The following is a 24,412-nucleotide window of genomic DNA, read 5'->3' as shown; positions in this document are numbered from 1 at the left end:
GACCCCCCACACACCAGTCCTCTCCTCTGTATACAGACCACACACACCAGTTCTCTCCCCCTGTATACAGACCACACACACACACCAGTCCTGTCCCCCTGTATACAGACCCCACACACACACCAGTTCTCTCCCCCTGTATACAGAACACACACACCAGTCCTCTCCCCTGTATACAGACCCCACACACCAGTCCTCTCGCTCTGTATACAGACCCCACACACACCAGTCCTCTCCTCCTGTATACAGACCCCGCACACACCAGTCCTCTCCCCCTGTATACACATTCACACACAAGTCCTCTCCCCCTGTATACAGACCACACACACCAGTCCTCTCGCTCTGTATACAGACCCCACACACACCAGTCCTCTCCCCCTGTATACAGACCCCGCACACACCAGTCCTCTCCCCCTGTATACAGACCCCACAAACACCAGTCCTCTCCCCCTGTATACAGACCACACACACCAGTCCTCTCCCCCTTTAAACAGACCACACACACCAGTCCTCTCCCCTGTATACAGAACACACACACCAGTTCTCTCCCCCTGTATACAGACCACACACCCTAGTCCTCTCCCCTGTATACAGACCACACACACACACACACACACACCAGTCCTCTCCCCCTGTATACAGACCCCACACACCAGTCCTCTCCCCCTGTATACACATTCACACACAAGTCCTCTCCTCCTGTATACAGACCCCGCACACACCAGTCCTCTCCCCCTGTATACACATTCACACACAAGTCCTCTCCCCCTGTATACAGACCACACACACCAGTCCTCTCGCTCTGTATACAGACCCCACACACACACCAGTCCTCTCCCCCTGTATACAGACCCCGCACACACCAGTCCTCTCCCCCTGTATACAGACCCCACAAACACCAGTCCTCTCCCCCTGTATACAGACCACACACACCAGTCCTCTCCCCCTTTAAACAGACCACACACACCAGTCCTCTCCCCCTGTATACAGAACACACACACCAGTTCTCTCCCCCTGTATACAGACCACACACCCTAGTCCTCTCCCCCTGTATACAGACCACACACACCAGTCCTCTCCCCCTGTATACAGACCACACACACCAGTCCTCTCCCCTGTATACAGAACACACACACCAGTTCTCTCCCCTGTATACAGACCCTACACACACCAGTCCTCTCCCCTGTATACAGACCACACACACACACACACACACCAGTCCTCTCCCCCTGTATACAGACCACACACACACACACACACACCAGTCCTCTCCCCCTGTATAGACCCCGCACACACTAGTCCTCCCCCCTGTATACAGACCCCACACATCAGTCCTCTCCCCCTGTATACGGACCCCACACATCAGTCCTCTCCCCCTGTATACAGACCCCGCACACACTAGTCCTCCCCCCTGTATACAGACCCCACACACCAGTCCTCTCCCCCTGTATACAGACCCCCCCCACACACACACACCAGTCCTCTCCCCCTGTATACAGACCCCACACACCAGTCCTCTCCCCTGTATACAGACACACACACACGTCCTGTCCCCCTGCATCCTATCCCATGCTACTGTGGACATTGGAGCTTACTTCTGTCTGTATCTGCTCACTGCTTCCTACTTCCTGCTTGTAAGCTCAACACAACTCCGCCCCATCTGGTCGAGGCCCCGCCCCACCGGCGACGTCACACTCCAAAGAGAGGATACACTCTAGCATCTACCCATGCGTGGCAGGTCTCTAGTGCGCATGCTCTGTCACACGTGTTTCTCCGGTGCTGCTGCAGATCTCTGGTGAGCGGGAGGCCCCGGCTCCTGGGTCCTGTGCACATATATAACATGTTACCGTTCTCATTACGGCGTCTGGCCCAGGTGAGTGGTGGGGACACGTACACAGCAGTGACACTTATGCTGCAGGGGCCTGGGACACTATCCAGCTGTTATGTCTGTGTATAACATCAGCCTGTCAGTGTGCTGCCCTCTCTGTATACTGCTCTGGCAGTGTGCTGACCTCTCTGTATACTGCTCTGTCAGTGTGCTGCCCTCTCTGTATACTGCTCTGGCAGTGTGCTGCCCTCTCTGTATACTGCTCTGGCAGTGTGCTGCCCTCTCTGTATACTGCTCTGGCAGTGTGCTGACCTCTCTGTATACTGCTCTGGCAGTGTGCTGCCCTCTCTGTATACTGCTCTGTCAGTGTGCTGCCCTCTCTGTATACTGCTCTGGCAGTGTGCTGCCCTTTCTGTATACTGCTCTGGCAGTGTGCTGACCTCTCTGTATACTGCTCTGGCAGTGTGCTGACCTCTCTGTATACTGCTCTGGCAGTGTGCTGACCTCTCTGTATACTGCTCTGGCAGTGTGCTGACCTCTCTGCATACTGCTCTGGTAGTGTGCTGCCCTCTCTGTATACTGCTCTGGCAGTGTGCTGACCTCTCTGTATACTGCTCTGGCAGTGTGCTGACCTCTCTGTATACTGCTCTGGCAGTGTGCTGACCTCTCTGTATACTGCTCTGGCAGTGTGCTGACCTCTCTGTATACTGCTCTGGCAGTGTGCTGACCTCTCTGTATACTGCTCTGGCAGTGTGCTGACCTCTCTGTATACTGCTCTGGCAGTGTGCTGACCTCTCTGTATACTGCTCTGGCAGTGTGCTGACCTCTCTGTATACTGCTCTGGCAGTGTGCTGACCTCTCTGTATACTGCTCTGGCAGTGTGCTGACCTCTCTGTATACTGCTCTGGCAGTGTGCTGACCTCTCTGTATACTGCTCTGGCAGTGTGCTGACCTCTCTGTATACTGCTCTGGCAGTGTGCTGACCTCTCTGTATACTGCTCTGGCAGTGTGCTGACCTCTCTGTATACTGCTCTGGCAGTGTGCTGACCTCTCTGTATACTGCTCTGGCAGTGTGCTGACCTCTCTGTATACTGCTCTGGCAGTGTGCTGACCTCTCTGTATACTGCTCTGGCAGTGTGCTGACCTCTCTGTATACTGCTCTGGCAGTGTGCTGACCTCTCTGTATACTGCTCTGGCAGTGTGCTGACCTCTCTGTATACTGCTCTGGCAGTGTGCTGACCTCTCTGTATACTGCTCTGGCAGTGTGCTGACCTCTCTGTATACTGCTCTGGCAGTGTGCTGACCTCTCTGTATACTGCTCTGGCAGTGTGCTGCCCTCTCTGTATACTGCTCTGGCAGTGTGCTGCCCTCTCTGTATACTGCTCTGGCAGTGTGCTGCCCTCTCTGTATACTGCTCTGGCAGTGTGCTGCCCTCTCTGTATACTGCTCTGGCAGTGTGCTGCCCTCTCTGTATACTGCTCTGGCAGTGTGCTGCCCTCTCTGTATACTGCTCTGGCAGTGTGCTGCCCTCTCAGTTTGTATACAAACTGCTGCTCTCTGTATACTGCTGCCCTGTCAGTGTGCCCCTCTCTGTATACTGCTGCCCTGTCAGTGTGCCCCTCTCTGTATACTGCTGCCCTGTCAGTGTGCCCCTCTCTGTATACTGCTGCCCTGTCAGTGTGCCCCTCTCTGTATACTGCTGCCCTGTCAGTGTGCCCCTCTCTGTATACTGCTGCCCTGTCAGTGTGCCCCTCTCTGTATACTGCTGCCCTGTCAGTGTGCCCCTCTCTGTATACTGCTGGCCTGTCAGTGTGCCCCTCTCTGTATACTGCTGGCCTGTCAGTGTGCCCCTCTCTGTATACTGCTGGCCTGTCAGTGTTCCCCTCTCTGTATACTGCTGGCCTGTCAGTGTTCCCCTCTCTGTATACTGCTGGCCTGTCAGTGTTCCCCTCTCTGTATACTGCTGGCCTGTCAGGGTGCCCCTCTCTGTATACTGCTGGCCTGTCAGGGTGCCCCTCTCTGTATACTGCTGGCCTGTCAGGGTGCCCCTCTCTGTATACTGCTGGCCTGTCAGGGTGCCCCTCTCTGTATACTGCTGGCCTGTCAGGGTGCCCCTCTCTGTATACTGCTGGCCTGTCAGGGTGCTGCTCTCCATGCATTATACAGGCAGCTAGCTGAGAATGTTAGTGATCCATGGAGCTGTGATCTAATCCGATTAGAGACACAACTCGTGATGGGTAGTTTAATTATTTTACAAATTGCAGCTTGATGTATTCCTTTTACTGCTCCACAGGATGTGTTGGTGCTATAGCATTGATGTATTCTTTTGCTGCAGCAGTAAATTACTGAAACTGTCACATGTATTGCATGTGAGCTATGATGGGTGTTGTACTTCGCTCTTGCTGACACAAGTTCAGATAACTGGATAGGACCACGCCAGGTCGGTACTGTGCACAAGCCCTATTCTAATACATTATTGGTGCCTTTACAGAGAGAGATTTATCTGACAGATCATTGAAGCCAAAGCCAGGAAGGGACTACAAACAGAGAACAGGTCCTAAAGGAAAGACTGAGATTTCTCTTCTTTTCAAATACATTCCTGGTTTTGGCTTCAAAAATCTGTCAGATAGATCTCTCTGTGTAAAGGGACCTAAGGCTTGTGCACGGAACCCATCCGATGTTCTCATACCCACAGTTACCTGAACTTCTGGTAGAATGAGTGACTGCGCGCCAAGCGGGTCAGGAGACATGATAACGGGTATCTTTTAATTTTTAAAAGAGGTGGTACAGCTGCTCCGCTATACCTGTGCTCCAGTTTCCCATTAAGAAGCAGCTGCTAATCCTTCTGTATCCAAGGTTTAAAGTGACTGTACCACCAGGCCCAGGCAGAAGCACTGGAGGCGGGATGACCCACCCCCAGTGGGAAGAAACCCCAGCCCCTCCATGATGTGACTCCATTAAAATCAATGGAACCCTATCATGGAGGGGCTAGGGTTTCCTCCCACTAAGGGTGGGTCGGGCCGCCTCCAGTGCTTCTGCCTGGGCCTGGTGGTCCAGTCACTTTAACCCTGTTTTAGTGCAAAAGTGATAGCATTTTAATGCTTTGGTGTGACATGTAGGTGCTTCGTCACGCTCATATGAAAGGAGGGAATTTTGCTGCTAGTTTTGTATCTAGTAGAAAACCAGGGTCCAAGCAAAGTAATAGTCTTATACCTGCCGAGGATAGCGCTGATTCTCAACACACGAGGCATCAGTCGCTCTGTAAGACCCTTGTTACATATTATTTATGTTCTGTAGGATAGGACAGAGGTCTACAGTGATTTAACCAGCTCGGAAACACAGGCCATGATGTGCGCCATCACACTGCCAACTGTTAAATGATGAGGTTCAGTGGATACATTTGCCATATGTAACAGTTTTCTCAATGAATATAGCAAACATATAGAGCAAACATGGTGTATAAAGAGCCCAGGATGTAAGAGTTTGGGCTATGTTCATATACTCAGCATGACATTTGTTCACAACATTAGCTATGCAGTCTCCATAGAGTTACATATTCAGTACAACTCCATGTAGAGTCAATGAGAGTTACACCAACTGGGTAAAGCAGCCGGCTTGGCTACTTATAGCTCTCCGATCATCTCCGCTAGCCACAAGCAGATATAGAGACAAGTGCATCTCTCAGGTGTATGTGTGTATATATATAATAAATAATATTCATATCCTATGTATCTAGATGCCACGTCTATGCGTGAAGATTTTCTGCATTGGTGTGTATATACATTGATTTTGTTTTGAAGCAGAATCACTGTGTGTTTTCTGCACATGTGAACATGAATTGACTTCACTGGTGGATTAACCTGCAATAAATCTGAAGTGTTGGAAGTTCTTTTGTTTTATTATTATGAATATTATCTTTACCATTTTTGCACTAAAAATCAAATGTGAAGTCTGCTCTAGAATCCTAGAGATTTGTCTCAGCTTTTCCGCGTGTTTCAGCATGTGTGGGTACATGTGACCGGACATGTTTAATGGCTTCTAATTGAATTTTAGTAATGTAATTTAACTTAACCATTGCTACCCCTGCCTGCTTTAGGAGTATTAGTAAGATGAAATGTTTTCCTTGCCAGCTAAGTGGAAGACACCCAGTATAGATTTCTGTACCTATAGTATTATTAACCGGCTCATATTTCTATAGTTTTTATGGTAGAAATATTTCCATCAACAATGAAAATGGCGAATGCCTTTGTTCCATTCCTGTTCATCACGGCTGAGGTGGTGTATTAGAGGAGCAGCTGCCATATGCTCTGACGCGAATTGTCACTAGGATCCTACATGAAGAGAATCCATCCTGTTCTGGTTGTATTTGTGCATTTTTCTGCATCTTAAAAGCTCCTGTGGGTGATCATTGCTGTGGATCATTTTGTGAGCGCTCCAGTGGGACATTTGCACCAAATTGGTGGATCTTCCTGCAGGATTTTGAAAAAAAAAAAATAAAAAAAATAAAAATCAATGGCATTGTGTATGGTTTGCATAATTATGTCCATTTTCTGCATAGGAAATATAGTTATAGGCCTTGTCAATGAGCGGGAGCAGCGACCCTGACACCTCCTGTTCACAGTCCAATGCTCACATCTAGTGTCGGCTTCTACTGACAATATATACCCATAGCGCTTGGTAATATGCGTCCGCTATACCACCACACAGTAGTAGTCTGTGCTTGCTCATAACCTGCACGAAGAGCATTTGGTGAATAAATAGGCTGCATGTGATGATGGAAGTTTAATGAACGTTTCCTCCACCTCCGGGGAGCCGTGTGTCTTCCACAGCTGCCATGTCGCTCAGTTAGCCTGAAAGGGTTAATAATAATAGTGATAATACCTGGGTGGCATGCACAAGCTGAATTGGCGTAGTGTTATATGCTGGAGTAAGTGGCTGGAAATGGGTTTATTATGATCTCTTCAGAGACACTGCACGCTCCGTTGACTTTATAGCCCAATTTTGTTGGCTTTGTACCTTGCAGCTGTGTATGTATGTCTGCACATCTCTTGCATAAAAGTCATTTTCCAGCAGCCACAGCTGGCCGGCCCCAGTCCAACCGCTCTGAGTGTCTATTTTCTTATTATCTGGAAGCGTTGGACCTTGATTGTTAGTACATGGTCCTTGTAATGGGGGGGGGGGGGGATAGCGGAGCAGACATTGCACCAAGTCATTGAGCTGAAGAAGTAAACACAGGCCCTGCTATTATTCTTTGGACTTGAACTCTGTTACGGCTGAAGTGAAAGGATTTGCTGATGTTGAAACGTGCCCTGTTTACAGAGGCGTTTTGTCAATAAGTAGTGATCAATAATGGTGTGTGACCTGCAGGCTTCATGGGATTGGACGACGCTCCGTAGGTCTCTGCGAATGTATGCTTTTCTTATTTGGTAAGTTACAGCCAATTCCTTTAGGGTCCGTTTAGACTTGAGGTGTGGTTCTTGTAAAGACGCCTAAGGTTTTTCAGCAGTCTATACCGCACAGTTCTCTCCTCCAGAGGAAAAACTGCACCTCAACATGAATAGACCCTAAATTAGTCCACAATGGGCCCTACATTTTGAACCTAAAACTGTTGCTCTAAAAAATGCACAAAACAATATGTAGGGGATGCGGTAGAACAGGTGGCCTTTTCAAGCTGTATTTGTGATGTTTCTGACTAGAAGCTGAGGTAGGTCGTCCCCTTACTGCACTAAATTCTGTATGTGTCAGACTAAGGCTTCATCTACACTAGAGTAACCTACAGCTGTATCATTCCAAGTTACAGTGTGCCATCTATGGTTCTCAATGTTTCTGGTATTATAGTTGGATATTTTTTATCGTGTCCTTTTCTGTTCATAAGCTGACGTTTATAGCAGGGCTGGGCGAACAAGAAGATTGTGTTCACCTCTGTAACATCACGAGTGTATATCAGGATAACAGCATTTTGACATTTCCCATTGTGGGCCCATTCACTTTCCCCAAAATGTTACCATTAAAAACTTATTAAACCCCTCAGTCCCATTTAGCCCGAAACGTTACCAATAAAAACGACAGCGTGCGTTGCAAAAATAACCTAATGGAGACTTATTCTAAGGGGTGTAACATATAGAATGAATAAAAAATTAAGTACAAAAGACATAAAGTACATGACAGACTGGTACATAAAGAGAGAGCACTGCTGTCTAGAATTCGGAGCACTTTGAAATTTAAATTTTACCCTGATGGATTTTTTTCCCGATGTGAACGGAAATACCTTCCATTTTAGATCCGTCCTCATTGACTACAATGTAAAAAAAAAACAGAAGTGCACTTTCTGTTCGTGATCCTTTTTTTTTAAGCGGAAAGAAAACTACTGCAAACACTATTTTTTCTTCCGTTAAAAAAAAACGGATCTTGAACGGATTGCATGCAAACGTAGCACAATTAGGGCAAACGGAGCACACTAAAATATCATGGAAATCTATCGGGATTTTAACTTATCCGACAGTTTCCAGTTTGCTTACTCTAAAACGGAAAAGGTAGACGGAATGGTGCCGGATGGTCAAAACGTTAATGTGAACGTAGCCTAAAGGTTAGTAATGCTGTCCATCCTCAACTTTTTGGAACTATGAATAATGAAAAGCCACTAGTGCCTGTGTCTGACTGGTCAGATCAGAATGGAAATGTCTGGCCTGTTATCTGTACTTTTGTGAGGTAATAGTTCTTTCTGTTTTGGTTTAATTTCTTATCTTGTTTTTAAGGGTACAAACCCACTTGACGTATTTGCTGCGTGAATCAGTCTTAAAAATAAGCAGGCAAAATGCAGGTTGGCTTTATACAATTGTTCTGCGTTAAAATACGCAATTGCGTATTTTTGAAGCATGAAGCTTGTTAGCAAAGCATCAGTTGTTAAAATACGCATTTGCGTATTTTTGAAGCGTGAAGCTACATGCGTTTTTCGCACAGGTTGTTAACAACTGATGCTTTGCTAACAACAAGCTTCACGCTTCAAAAATACGCAATTGCGTATGTTAACGCAGAACAATCGTATAAAGCCAACCTGCGTTTTGCCTGCTTATTTTTAAGACTGATTCACGCAGCAAATACGTCAAGTGGGTTTGTACCCTACAAACACACACACCATATATGCAGCAAATACGCAGCAGATTTGATGCTGTGTTTAGTTATTTAGATCTAATCTGCTGCGTATCTGCTGCATATACGGTGTGTGTGTTTGTACCCTAAAGCTGACATTTGTCTCCTATCACTACTTTTGGCAGCTTTTAAAAGTGTCAGTCATGTAACGTTTCAGCTGCAAATGTCCTTGCTATATTTCTGTTCTCGGATTACGGCTCTATAGATGGAATTAAGTGCAGTGAGTTCTAAAGAATATAGATATTATTCAGCTGATGCAATTTAGGAATGGTGATTTCATCATCTCTACAGATCTCGGGCTGGGGAGGAAGCTGAGGTGGATGCTGAGCGAGCACATGCGTGGCGTGTAACACTAAGCCTTTGTGTCTGGTCTGGGTCGTAAGCTGCTGGATGACAAGCTGCAGGCACACTCCACCAATAAAGTTTTAGATTCTTATATATTTTTATGAGTTTTGTTTTTCGTCTCTTTGTGATTTTGATCTGCAGGGTTAGTTGTCATTTAGCTCCAAAAACTCTGACAAAATAACATGTTCAGAGAAAATAATAGCTTTAAATCCAGGGATAACAATGGAGCTAAATAGCTTTTTCACATAAAGTGGAAGGCTATTTTATCCAGAAAACTTCTAAAATTGTAGAAATGTTCATAGCAACTATTTAAAATCTACACATTGCTAAGATATTACTTATCTTTTCTGTATCCCCATTTACTCCCACTAAAGGGTAGAAATTGTAGGAGTCCTTGAGAAAAAGACGCATTTGATGTTTGAAAGTACTACAAGTTGCATAATGCCTTGCATGTGCCTTTCCCACTGCGCTTGCTCAGCTTTCGTTTCAAATAATGGTAGTAAAGCTCCAAGTATAGATGAGTATTTTCTGGTATGAATTCTTATTTAGGTGATTACATATCTCTATAGTTTTATGCATTACAGTCCCTCGCATTACTAATAATCTTCTCTCCACCATAGCTTCTCCATTCAGCACCCAATATAAATCGCTGAAACCTGCACCAATAAATACGCAGCAGATTAAGGGTGCCTTCACACATAACAGATCCGCAGCTGTTTTCACGCTGCGGATTCACAGTGAAATCCGCTGCAGATCCAGTGCCATTGATCCCTATGGGAGCGCATACTCGCAGCAGGATTTACATCGGTGAGTTAACCCTCCGCCACCCACAGGAAAGAGCATACATTACCTGCTCGGCGCTGCGCCTGCATGTGAGGCTCCCATTGGTCCCGCTCAGCCAATCAGTGCAGGGCATCACTGATTGGCTGAGCGGGACCGGAGCCAGGAGCTCCTCTAAGGCCCCGTTCACACTGAGCAAAAACGTCAGAATTCCCGCTGTGCTTAGTGTCCTGCTTTGAGCGAAGGAGAGAGTGCGCGCTCCTCCACTGCCTCCGCTCAAAGAAATTACATGTCATTTCTCTGAGCGGAGATCGGCGGCGGCGGACGCGCTCACCCTCTCCTTCACCCACAGTGAGACACTGAAGACAGCGGGATTCTGACGTTCTTGCTCAGTGTGAACGGGGCTTAAAGGGGAATTATCAGCAGGTTAGATAATTCTAACCTGCTGATAGCTCCCTTGTGCATGGGGCACATGGTTCTGTACCATGCTGTTTGTTCTGAAATTAACATGCTGATACTCCCCTTTTAAGTATGTGTGAACCTACCCTTTGTGGTTTTCATACACTTAAAGGGGTTGTGCCATTTGGTGAGAATTCAGCCATACACCACTGTGTCTTCACCCCCTATCTGGTTCAAGACGGTTGGAGGCCTGCAGGGGAAACGAGGAAGCAGCATTGCAGAGCTTAATCAGCTCGGCATCACTGTCTCCCACTGAGCTTACACACGTCTGCAGGTACAATCCAAGCCCTTGAGAGGTGTGTAAGCTCAGTGGGAGAGAGGGAGTAAAAGTTTGCTGCCACCCGAGTGCATCACAGCCCAGTTACTACTGAGCTGAGAGTGGTGGTCGGGAACCTAGGCAGCTGATGTAAACTCTATGGGCCACATGTATCATCCGGCGAACAGATGATTTTCGGCGAAAAGTGCCGATTTGCGTATTTTTTTATTCGCAAATGGCCGATTTGCGAATAAAATATTTGCAAATCGTCACTTTCCGCCGAGTACGCCAGGGGGCGGAAAGGGGCTGTGTAGTGGGCGGAACGGAGGGCGCGGACTCAGTCTGCGCGATTTACCATCCGTTCTGCCCAAATTACACCAAAAACCTACTCCAGTCCTCAGCTGCCGTAGGTTTTCGGCGGTGCGCACCGGCGCACACGGGGTTTATGTAGAGGCAGTCCGCCTCTACATAAATCTCCATAGCGCTGGAGCTGCGGGGGCATTTATAAGTCCGGCGTAAAAAACGCCGGACTTAATAAATGCCCCCCTATGGCTTTCTGTTGCTTTCCTTATCTAACAAAAATTTAGGTGATGGGGATACCCCTTGAAATGCTTACTGTCACTTCAAAACATGGATATAGCCTAGGGCTGCATCTAACTTCTCCAGGCACCGGTATCCAAAATGCCAAATGATTGTATCAAAGCTTTTAAAGGTCCTCTACTTACACATCAGTTAATCCTATCAAAATTATTTTGACTGACGTTTTTCTGCTGTGTGTAGCTTTCAGCACGATCTTCTAGTAGACCAATGCTTCCCCACAAATGTTCCCTTGAGCTATAATCATAAGGGAAAATCTGGTGTGCTTATAGACTTTCTTAGAGTTTCTGCAATGGCCATGTTCTCTTCTTTATCTACTTCAGAGTTCCCCAAAATTCCTCACACCGCATGGCATAGGGAAGTAGAAATCTCTTTGGATTGGATATAGACAAGTAGGGCATCGTTGCATCTCCTGCTGAAATTCAATGTCACATATTGGAGACACCTGCTTCTTGCCAACAGGAATAGAAGGGATGTGGCACACACTTATCATAAGTTGATACTTGGTATTTTACCCTTAAAACCTTCAATATACTGAACCGAAAATAAGATCAATTTAAAAAACTACTATCTGAGCTCCATGTAGCAGTGTGCCGCTTTCCTGTTGTGTTGTAAGGCTTCTAATGAATATTCCGGTATCATTGTCTAGTCTGTTAGCCTTTTCACTGAAAATGCAGAAACCTTGCAGCCATAACACGACTGACTGTTTGCTTCTTATACCAGCCTTTAAGAAGATGCAGCCATGTTCGAGCCCAACATACAAAACCAGCTTCTCAAGCTGGGAATCCGTTTTGGAATGGACAGGAAAGCTTGGCTGAGAACGACCCTGAAATGTGGGACCTTGTACAGAAGGAGAAGGACAGACAATGTCGTGGACTGGAAATGATTGCCTCTGAGGTAAGCTGGTTTTTTTGCAACACAAATGCGTTATAGAAACAAGGTATAGCAGATCAGGATCATGCAAATCGTGCAGTACACGCCTCACCAGACTTAACCAAAGTCTGTTTCTACTCAAAAAAGATATCCGAGACAGCACTCAAACATGAAAAAGTGGCGTTTATTGCACTCGTATCTCGATTCTGATGTTTTGGCCAGGTGGTCTTTCTCAAGCATGCTAAAGAAAGGCCATTGAGCCAAAACGTCGCATCTGGCTGCAATTGTCTGTTTTTAAATGTTTCAGTGCTGTCTCAAATATCAGTTTTATGCAAAACAAATGCATCTTACTAACTCCTAAACTATTTTAGTTGAAAAGGAACATGTCATAAGAAAATGGCATATTATTCTAAGCATGTTTTTAAAGTTAAACTTTTTTTATTATTATTATTTCAATCATGTTATCTATAGTTGAAAGCAGAACTTGCTAGTCCTGAGATTCAGGGCGAGTGCAGTTCTCTGAGCGCAGTAGGCTGTGTCTTTCTAGGTGGGTTCCTGTCCAGTAAGCAGTGCATTTTCTTCAGCACTATGTCATGGTATAGCAGAGAGGAGAATATGCAGCGCTCTGATTGGCCAGAGAAGTAAGGGAAAGGAAGGCCCTATATATGTGCCATTTTTAAACTGTCCAGCTCTGGTACTGCAGTCTAAATGTGGACAATGAGAAATAGCTGTGTGTCATGGACGGGGCTTCTAGGGACTCGATAAATGAGAGCACCACTCTGTAGTTTAATGTAACAAAAGCATGCATGGTACATTGTATGAATATAGAAAATGAATTGGCTCTAAGGAGAGGTAATGTGGTTAAAAGTTCTTTTCACACCATATTTAATGGCATCTGTCAGGGGATTTGCTGACTAACACCCCCACCATCAAGTTGCGCTGTTCCATCCAGAAGAAGAATACAAGCCACAATGGAAACCATCCGCTTGGAGGCAAACATTACACTGTTTGCCTCCGTTGGATGATTGCGGCTTATTGGTACTTTTTTTTTTTTTCCCCCCCTTTATTCCCCAGTAAAAGCCCCCCCCCCAAAAAAAAAAATAAAAAATTCTAATACGTTTCTTTAATAAGTAATACATTAATCTGTAATATAAGGTCATTAAAATTTGTGTGTGTGTGTATATATATATATATATATATATATATATATATATATATATATATATATATATATATAGTTGTAGTAAAAAAATATTTTTTTTATTTAACATATTCACTTCTATTGACTAGCAGTAGTAAGGGGCAACACAACCCCCTCTGCTGCCACCAATGTTTGTGTCAGGAACTGCAGCTCCCGACCCTCAGCTCTAATCTAGTGCAGCCTCTCTACAGTGAGCAAAGTCCCCCCCCCCCCCTCAAACAAAAATACAGTACATGGGGGGTAATGGAACCCTGCTATGTATTGATCTGTACTGCACCACTTGAGCAGGGCAGTAGACTGGGAACTGCAAAGCTTGGACAGCCCTGCAGTTTCTGATCCAAAGTTTGGGGGCCTTGTCGCTTATTACTGCTGCCAGTCAACAAAAGTGAATCTGTAAACAAAAAACGATACATTCATCTTAGTCATTTTACAAAGTAAGTATTAAAGCAATGTATTAGCAAAAAAATATTTATTCAGGGTGCGTTCACACCTACAAGATCTGCAGCAGATTTGATGCTGCGTTCAGTTATTTAAATGAAATCTGCTGTGGATCCGGTAAGTGGGAACGTACCCTAAGTGTCCAAAGTACTCCTTTAATTATTTACTATACTCATATAGTACTATACTATATTTATTATATTCAAGTATAATCTCCTGAAAGATGGGCACTCCTGTGTCACACATTCCCATTTATGAGAAACTCCAAAAATGGTTACATACAATACAGGATGTGTAAATAATTCTGGTAACTTTTTTAAAATAGAATTTCTGCAGTCGAGCAGCTTTGGAAGCCCTTGGTTCCTGCCTCAACAACAAATACTCGGAGGGCTATCCCGGGAAGAGGTGAGATTCAGCACCCAACAATATTGCTGTTTGTCTTCTATTCTCTGTTAGTAGTACATTTAGCTCTATTATGTTGTAATATGCTAACATTATGGTGCCCAGCTCTGCAAAAATTATAACTTGGATAATATCCCACCTTGACGTAGTTGATATTACGATATTCAAGTTGATATTTCTAATTTCTTCTTCAGCCTGGAAGTCACTATATTTTACTTTGTGTATTGGATAAGAGGGACCCACTGATCACTATTTGCATTAAGTCTGGAGACTAGACTATAGGGTGGACATTACAAAGGGGACATGTAAGATTCCCTCCATAAGGATAAAACATTATACTTTTTACTAAGTAAAATATAAAAACATCAAAGGTTTTACTATGTCCTAATTGAATTAGCATCATTCAATTAAAAAAACACTAAAGGGGTTTTCTTACCTGCCTGAAACAGCTCGGCATCACTACGCCCCACTCTCACTTTAAAAAAAAAAAAAAATATTAATGTTAATTGCAAACTTGCTTTATATCACATGTATTGTTGATTTTAGATTTTGAAAGTTATATATACTAAATTTTCAGGCAATCATTTAACCGTCATAACTTAGGAACTAAAGGGTGCATCAAGAAACTGTGAAGTGTTTGATCAGGCCAGTCAAATGCTGTTTGAGTGTAATATCCCAGTTGTCTTGGATTGGCCACAAGTCCACCTTGATGGGGCTGTTTAAAAGAGAAATGACAGTCTGCATCTAGTCCAGATATACGTCACCACCATCCCTTGGCTTGCAGTATTGCAGATTAGTTGAAGTAATGAAATCAGTCTATAATTGCATCCTTTGTTTTATGGACAGCTTTTATTGTACACATATTGACAATGCAGTTGAGGGCTATGTTCACACAACGTGAGTAAATTATTAATCACGTCCGCTGTTGAAGATTTGCAACATGGTCATGATTAATCCTTTACCTACATTGTGACGCAGGCTACGGAGAATCCCGGCCGGAGTGTATACAGATGGTATACACTCCAGCCAGGATCCCTAGCGGCGCCGCAAAAAACTAACATGTCAGTTTTCTGCGGCCGCTATTCAATGAATAGTGGCCGCAGAAACTTATCAGTGCTCATTCAAATTAGCCGCTGCACACAATGGGGTGTGCGGCCGGAGCCATGCGCTCCATTGTGTGCAGCGGCTAATTCGGCAGCAGTGAAGATTATCCAGCTGATACTGCAGTACCTGCCGGGATGATTTTCTCTGATCTTCTCTTACGCCATGTGAACATGGCCTAAAACTCCAATCTACAGTTATGCCTCTATTTTTGTGTCTTTTCCTCAGGTATTATGGAGGGGCTGAGGTGGTGGATCAGATAGAGTTGTTGTGTCAGAGACGAGCATTGGACGCTTTCAGGTTGGACCCTGAAAAGTGGGGTGTGAACGTGCAGCCGTATTCTGGGTCTCCAGCCAACTTTGCAGCATACACAGCCCTGCTGCAGCCACATGAGCGTCTCATGGGGCTTGATCTTCCAGATGGGGGGCAGTAAGTATATTATACCTGAATACTGAATACATTGTCTCATATGTAAACGTAAGGGGAGGGGGGAATGCAATATGTTGTTTATGCATGATTCTGTATCAGGGAGAAAAGAATCCTATAGCTATATCAGCTGATATGATTGCCTTGAGTGATATTTGTGGAACGTTTCAGTCCTTCAAGACTTTTATAAAGTCTGTCAAGCGAAAATAAGAGAAATTACTGTACACTTGCATATTTTAACCCAGGTTAAATTTTGTAGATGTGAGCCAACAGGATCTTCTATAGACATCAATATAAACAAGATGTTTAATGTGGCTATCTGGTTAATGAGACATGTCTAGCCTTTGAATAGATACATTTTAACCATTGGTTGTAGAGAAGACAGGTTACATTCTATGGCATGAGAGCTAGCAAATATTGTGCATGCATAAGTCACATGTAGCTTTAACTTCCGTAGAGGTTGTGTTTTACAAATAAGTCTTCTGGTTAGTAACGTGTACCTGCTTTAAGAAAAGAAAAAAAAAATGGTTAACATTTCATACATCGTTTAGAGGTCAGTGTGTTCACACCACGAATTCCAGTACTAGCAAGGATAAGCATGCCCTCTCATTTTATCTGCTCTAAAGGGGACTTATCAATGGGTTTTGTGTAGACTTTGATGTAAAATTTTTGCCAATATTCACTTATTTGTTCAAAATTGGTACTTTTCATTTGTCTTGTGCAAAATGGTTCCCCTCCCATAGCCGTGTGCTATGGGCAAATGCGCAGTGTGCACAATGGTTCCCTTCACCCATGACGGTCCCATAGGCTTACATTTTACTTTCTCCTCATTTCAGACGGCTTTCCTTCTCCCTTCCAAAATTTCACACTCTGAAATACTGCTCAAGTCTGTCTTAAAAGAGTAGCAGCTCACTGAGAGATCAGGTGTTACATGCTGCCTATACAAATCTATTGGAGGGGTGGGGGTGACAGGAGAGAGACAAAAGCACGAAGACACAAGCTTAGTGTATTAGGTCTCACCCCAGTTCTTGATTATCAGCTTCTAGTTGATGCTATGTCTACGCACTCAGAAGAGGGGGTGCCAGTTGAAGCAGATATCAGAAGTACAGGAATATCAACTGCACACTGGCCCCTGGTGTGCAGTTGATATTTCTGTATTTCTGATTATCAGCTTAGACAGCTAAGCACTGCTTGCTAATGTCCTCCATGCTTCTGCTCTTTTTAGGGTGAAATATAAACACATAGAAGAGCAGAATGCCCTCTTGTGGGTGTGTGTAGAGTATGGTAGACTTTATAGAGGTTTGGCATTACCCACTAGCTCAGGAATAAAATTGCCATACACAAAGTATGTAATAACCAGAAATATAAATAGGCCTATCCTGAAAAGTTACCTGAAACCAGCCTGAATATATATATATGTATCTCTTTGTAGTTTTGTCAAATGAAACATTCTGAAGGTATCAGTATAGTCAAAGTTCATATAACAGAAGGCTTTCCTTTTAGATGATCTTATATTGACTTTTTTATCTTTTTAAGCTTAACTCATGGGTACATGTCTGATGTGAAGCGCATTTCTGCTACCTCTATTTACTTTGAATCCATGCCTTACAAGCTAAATGTAAGTACCAAGAAAGGAAAGTAACTTCTGCTTCATTTGTAAATGCATAAACGCCCGCTAACCTCACTTTATGGGGGAGACTTTTCTAAACGGATGTCAATGAAAAGTGACATCCAGTGGCTTTGTTGGTCTTATTTCCAAAGGGTCAGATAAAGAAGTGTTTACTTGTTCTTCATAGCACCAGTTTTGATAATTCTAATGTGTTGATGTTGATGTATTGGTTGCATAAAAAATCTTAAGAGCATGGCATCTACACATTAATTCTTTTCCTATTAATTGCAATTGAGCATGATGGTTGTTACCACAGCTGTTGTGCTGTAAAGATTCAGTATGTAGCTGCAGTGATCAGATTGGTGGAATGGGGTGTGTGGGTGGGGGTATTGGACGTGATTGGTGGAAGGGGTGTGTGGCTGTGGGGATATTGGGCGTGATTGGAGGAATAAGGTGTGTCGGTGGGGTTATTGGGCGTGATCGGTCGGGCGGGGGTATTGGGTGTGATTGGTTGAATGGCGTGTGTGAGCGGGGGTGTTTACTTGTGTGACCCCAGTGACCACAGAGAAAAGTGAGTTTAAAGTGACTCTGTACCCAAAATCTGCCCCCCCCCATCCGCTTGTAACTTCGGATAGCTGCTTTTAATCCGAGATCTGTCCTGCGGTACGTTTGGCAGGTGATGCAGTTATTATTCTAAAAAACTTTTTTAACTTGCAGCCCCGTGGCCTAGATTGTGTATGCATTAGGCTGGCACAACCTCTCTGTCCCTCCTTCCCACCCTCCTCATCATTAGGAATGCTCCAGGCAGATTGCCTACTATTCGTCAGCTGTGTCAGCCCGGCACATGGGCTGGATCGTTAAGACACCTGTGCAAATGTTTAGCATGGAGAAAATGTTCCTGTGGCATTCCTAATGATGGAGAGGGTGGGGAGGATAGAAGGATAGGTGGTGCAAAGTTAGGGCACGGGGCTGTAAGTTTAAAAGTTGTTTTTTTAAGACAATAACTGCATCACCTAGCGAACGGAACTCAGGACAGATCTTGGATTAAAAACAGCTATCTGAAGGTACAAGCGGTTTGGGGGGGGGGAGGTAAGATTGTAGGTACAGAGTCGCTTTAAATGAAACTTATTGCAGCATATTTCTAGTCTGTATTACAGCCATAAGTCTCGGCCTAATTGTGGGTCTAATGATCTGAATATCATAGGAATACAGAGTTCTATCATGTTATGTCATTAAACATGTGGTTGGACTGGGATTTCTTGTTCTTATAAAGATTGCGGAGATTGTACAATTTAGATTAAAGCCATTTTCCAGAACTTTCTGATTGATGCCCTATTGTAAGGATAAAGGTTGCCATACACCTTAGACTTTGCTTGTGGTGGGTTCGGCCGACAGTCTAAGGTGTATGGTACTCTCCTGACCTTCCACCAACAGATGCCAATGGAGATATGGGTTGGGTGTGATTTGCTTGGGGAGAGAGCTCTCACTGTGGCTTACCCCACCCCTCAGCCAAAGGTTCCCATGTATAGGGAGGACAGGTGGCATGTGGGAGATATAACTGATTGTTTAGTCATCATCATTGAAGGTGTATAGGGACCTTAAAGTCCTTACTCTGTGTGGTTCTCCACACCATCCACAAGCCTGGGTAAAAATACCTGTATAAAAACTTTTCTGCTCTAAAATCACTTAATTTCATCGGTGGACAGCGTCACCTAGGTTGGGCTTCCTGACAGTTGAGCCCTCTCCCCAGGCAGGAGGTCGAGACCAACTGCAGGGAAGTCCCGCCTAGTTGACACTGTCCACCGCCGAAATAAAGAGTAATAAGGTTATCAACATCTGATTGGTGGGGCCCTAACTGCAGCACCCACATATACAGTAAAGAGATGAAAGCAGACAGGTGTGTACATTATGCAGTAGCCATGTTGGGTTATGGCAGCCCGACTCCCATTTACTTCAGTGGGAGCTGAATATTAACAACCAATAAAGCCTCTACACAATATGTAGAGCTGTCTGATTCTGGCTGTTTATGTTGAAGCCCAAGGCTGGGTGAAATATCTAATTGGTGTGTGTGCCGATGGCCTGCTGCTGTTAGGCCATCATTAAAAACCTGAGTTGCAGATTCAAAGCAAATCTGCGGCTTCCAATCTGCGCCAACAAATCTGCTACAGATCCTGTACTTGTGAACGCACCCTAATGTATTTATCCTAAACCAGAGAAGCACTTTCAGAATAAATGCTTATGAAGGAAAAGGGTGGAGGCTATAAGGAATATTATAAACACTGAAGCTAGTACAGGTAGTCGTATAATAAACAGTAAATATATATAAGCTTAAGTTGTGTCTCCATCCCTCATCTCCAGCTTTCTCAGTCGCTTTATTGGGGGACACAGACACAGTGGGTATAGGCTGGTGCCACTAGGAGGCGACACAAGAAAAGAAAGAAAAGAGTGCTAGCTCCTCCTACCAGCCTATACCACCCCACAGGCAGTAAGCTAAGCCAGTTTCAGCTTAGTGTCTGTAGTAGGTGGACACTCCTGCAGTACTCTTCAGGTTTACATTTCATTTCATTTTATTTAAACGTTTCCCTTCTAGGTGGAAGCAGGGATCCTAGTGGCCCTGCTTCCTCAGCTAAAGAGCAGGGTTTAACAGCGGTGCTGTTTCGCCATACCCTAGCTCCAGAAGAAAGAAGGACATGGGTCTTGTGTGGACCCCTCTGATGCCCACCAGCTTAAGGGTCACCCAGGCTCATGGACAGAGCCTGTTGCCTGACACCCCCCACGCCCCCCCCTATCCAGCAGCCCCCTCAGAGCAAGTGGCAAGCTGAAGTTGTGACCCTGCTGGTCCTGGGGAGCAGAAGACATTGACAGGTGAGTATCTCCATCAGATTCTTGCTCTTGTAAGGCCGCTACATTTGACAGCATGGCTGTTGAGGTCGCCGTCTTGAGGAAATGCGGCCTTTCAGAGCGTGTGGTCCAGACTATGTTGAAGGCCCTGAAGCAGTCATCTTACCATTTGTACCATCATACGTGGAAGACTTTTTTTCACCTGGTGTGAGGCTCAGCATTTTCAGCTGCTGTGTTTCTCCTTCTGCAGGATTCTGGCCTTCCTTCAGGAGGGTTTGGAGCACCAGCTCAGCCTGAGTTCTCTAAAGCTGCAGGTTTCTGCGCTGTCTGTACTTATCCACCGTTCCCTGGCCTCTAATTAGGGATGTTCGCACCTTCCTGCAGGGGGTGGCGAATGCCCCACCCCCATACCAGCCTCCTGTCCCCCCTTGGGACTTGAATCTCATTCTGGATGCTCTTCAGTGTGCTCCCTTTGAGCCCTTCCGAGACATTTCATTGCAGTTTCTGACCTGGAAGGTGGTCCTTCTGGTGGTGATTACCTCTCTCCGTAGGGTGTCTGAGTTGGCACCTCTTTCCTGCCGATCTCCGTTGTTGATCCTTTATCAGGACAAGGCCGTTCTTCGCCCTGTTCCTTCTTTTCTCCCCAAGGTTGTGTTCCATCTCAATGAGGACATTGTGTTGCCTTTATTTTGCCCGTCCCCTTCTCATCTGATTGAACGCTTCCTTCATAAACTTGATGTGGTTTGAGCTCTTCGTATCTGTCTGTCACGTTCTCTTTTTGACATTCATGATTCCCTGTTCGTCGTTCCAGAGGGTCCACGCAAGGGACTTGTGATCTCTAAGGCCATTTTGGATCGCTCGATTTGGTTATTTGGCGATTGGCGAGGCTTACCCTGCCAAAGGTAAGACGCCTCCTTTCCGAGTCACCGCTCATTCCACTTGAGCGGTGGGTGACTCTTGGGCGGTCCGACATAGGGCTTCTGCTCTTCAAGTGTGTGAGGCGGCCACCTGGTCCTCCTTGCAGACCTTCACCAAGTTTTACAAGATGCATGTGTTTGCGTCTGTGGATGCCTCAGTGGGTCGCCGGGTTTTACAGACCGCGGTTGTCTGGCTGTCCATTTCTCTTTAACACTTTGGGTTCCTTGGCGCTTCCCACCCTTGGGGACTGCTTTGGGGATGTCCCACTGTGTCTGTGTCCCCCAATACACGACTGAGAAAATTAGATTTTGTGAGTACTCGCCATAAAATCTTTTTCTCGTCTATGTTCATTGGGGGACACAGCACCTGCCCTGTTTTTTGCCTTTCTTGGTGTCTTGTTTTTGTTGTGTTCGGTGGAGTTAATCTCTGGACTCTGTCCTCCATTTTTTTTTTCCTATTTTTTTGGAGCCGTGTGCTTTATCTGGGTGTGCTCCTTTTTTTTAATTTTTTTTTCCTTATATTGCATGCTTCTCCTTCTGCTTTCGTACAAACTGGCTTAGCTTACTGCCTGTGGGGTCGTATAGGCTTGTAGGAGGAGCTAGCACTCTTTTCTTTTCAGAGCTTAGTGTCGCCTTCTAGTTGCACCAGCCTATACCCACTGTGTCTGTGTCCCTCAATGGACATCGACGAGAAAAAGATTTTACGGTGAGTACTCGCAAAATCTAATTATCTTTGTGATCACTGAGCCATCTTGCATCTTGCCCTTCGTCTTTTAATATTTTCCCAACAATACATGTGGCTCTTGTATAACAGACTTGGTTTTGTTCACCCTGAGAATGCAGATCAAGTGGAAATGGAGCTGGCATGCAAATGGGATCCATAAGCATTAGACAGGTTACTGACCCCTGTGTCCACTATGTTGGAATTTATACTCTTGTAAGTAGACTGTGCTTTTGAGTCCCGCAAAATAAAAGTATATGTTTGTGAAATGAACCAAACATTGTCATTAGTCGTCAACATTCAGTCCATTTAATTTGGTTGCCCTGCTTCTAATAAACCGCTGTATGTGTATAAGGCTGCCTTACAAAAAATGAAGCCGAACCATACAGGAAAACAAAGAGTAGTAATAAAGTGTGAATAGCGAGAAGCACAGTGAGGTGAAACCGTATCAATAGTCATAAAAGCAGACTTATACACATAAAATCAGAAAAACACTGTCCAGAATCAATAAAAATAAACTACACTGGTACGAAGGAAAGAGATGAGACATACATATAATTTTTTTTTTAGTTGGCAACTGAAAGCAGACTATCATACTTGCCGTCCCACGCACGCTCATTTTACTACTAAAAGGAAAGTTCACTGATGCAACCCAAGGACTATTATGTAAAATAAAGGGGAAAAAAGCCGCCTCGGTGGTGATGGATCATTTATGGTCATTGTAATAAGTGTAAAGAAATAATCGTCTTTGCAGCAATCTCTTAAGCATAAACACGATTCTTCCATGCCAGCTTATAATGTAGTGTTTGTTCTCCCGCTGCTTCTGCTTCCTGCGGCTATTTTGAGTCTTTTATTACAGAACACAAATGCAAGGTATTTAGAAAGTTTCTTTTTAAACTGAAGATGACAACTGAAGGAAAAAAAAAATTATTCAGATTATAAATAATGTTGAAACGATTTCAATGGCGTTGAAAAGTTTCTGTAATTCAGTTGTGACACCATCAGGCAGGCACAGGTTTCAGCACCCAGCTGTTCTTTATGAAGCTGTATGCAGTTGGAACACCACTAGATGCAGTCTTTGCCAAATAAAGAAGTGAAAAATACAGTCATAAAGCTGGCATGTGTAAGGCATAAGGAGTAAGGAAATTAGAAGGTATGCTAATAGAAGAATGTGGGTACCATAGCAAACAAAATATTTTGTCCAAAAGAGTGGTTTGCTTCATTGTGGGCAAAATGTTGGGGTAAACACTCCTTTTAAAGTGGGATTTTTAAAAAATATTTTTGTAAAGAGGTAGTCCTATTGGGACATGTTATCCCTGTACATAGGAAAGGGGATAACAAGCTGATCATTGGGGTCTGACTCCCCTGACCTGTACCTATCCTGAGAAGGGGGGGGGGTAATCACCCACAGTGAATAGCACACTTCATTCATTTTCTATCAAGCTACCAAATACTTCTGAATTCGGCCCTCAGAGGCGTTCAGCGGCCCCATAGAAAACAAAATGGAGTAGCGGTCCCCAGCTAAGCACTCTATTCACTGTGTCACAATTGCTTCACTGTTCTCGGAATTAGTGGTGCTGCATGTCAGCTATTGGTGCCCTATCCTAAATATAGGCCAATAGGTTTTTTCTGGGACACTCCTTTAACAACCCTTACCTCTGGGACCCACAGCATTTACTATTATTGGACTCGCAACCTCTTTCTTGAGCGGTCGGTACCAGAGGTGGGACCTCGATATGAGACCTTTGTATTATTTACGCTCCTTCTCCCTCTCCTATCTATATTGGGAAAACCATTTGTGATCACTTCTTATATGTAAGGTTCTAAGAAAAACAGTAGAGGACAATGTTCAGCTTTCTTGTTTAATCTGTAGAAGCTGACGTACGAGTGAATACTAAGAGTATTTATGGCCAAGCTAGTAGACTGGAATTATATTATAATACAGTAATATTATAAAATTGAGTTTATTAGTTTCTAAAAGCTTAAATCTCTCTTCACACCTGAAGCACCCTGGGCCCACTGACTGCATGTGGACACATATTGTAAAGTCTAAATGTTCTTCCTTTCCATTTAAAAATAAATTTAACATCTGATTTTTTTTATTTTTTTTGCTGCTCTGTTCAAAACAAGAAAAGATGGTTGACAATCATTGTGTATTTATCGATCTTCATCTCCATAATTTTTTCTTTAGGGCTACATATTTGCACACACACAATATATGTAATATCCACGTATAACAACACATTAGGGGAATTGAACCTTTTCCAAACCCCGGTGTCAGCTTTCTCTTTATTTGATAAGGTTTCCTTATGTTGCGGACAGTAAAATATGATTGCACAGAGCATAGTAATTCTGTGGGTTTGGGTTTCATTTATTTTAAAGAGTATATAGTAGTTATTTATTTTCACATTTTAAACTTTTGTCACTGGTGCAATTGATTTCTAACCTTGTATGCCGCACATTCTGTGG

General features: G+C 44.4%; 1 protein-coding gene across 1 annotated transcript in view; it reads left to right on the top strand.

The window, feature by feature from the left end:
- The first annotated feature begins 1,736 nt into the window (after positions 1-1,736).
- The window catches only part of SHMT2 (serine hydroxymethyltransferase 2), a 52,067-nt gene continuing 29,391 nt past the window's right edge, over positions 1,737-24,412 (top strand). The window contains exons 1-5 of the mRNA XM_069972277.1: positions 1,737-1,873; positions 12,138-12,311; positions 14,252-14,331; positions 15,658-15,858; positions 17,392-17,473. Coding sequence (XP_069828378.1) covers positions 1,841-1,873; positions 12,138-12,311; positions 14,252-14,331; positions 15,658-15,858; positions 17,392-17,473 — 570 coding nt within the window. The 5' untranslated portion in view covers positions 1,737-1,840. The remainder of the gene's footprint in view (positions 1,874-12,137; positions 12,312-14,251; positions 14,332-15,657; positions 15,859-17,391; positions 17,474-24,412) is intronic.

This window comes from Dendropsophus ebraccatus, chromosome 5 (assembly GCF_027789765.1).
Source record: "Dendropsophus ebraccatus isolate aDenEbr1 chromosome 5, aDenEbr1.pat, whole genome shotgun sequence".
In the NCBI taxonomy this organism is placed as follows: domain Eukaryota; kingdom Metazoa; phylum Chordata; class Amphibia; order Anura; family Hylidae; genus Dendropsophus; species Dendropsophus ebraccatus.
The sequence above is the reverse complement of the archived record's forward strand: the minus strand, read 5'-3'. Positions and strand labels throughout refer to the sequence as shown.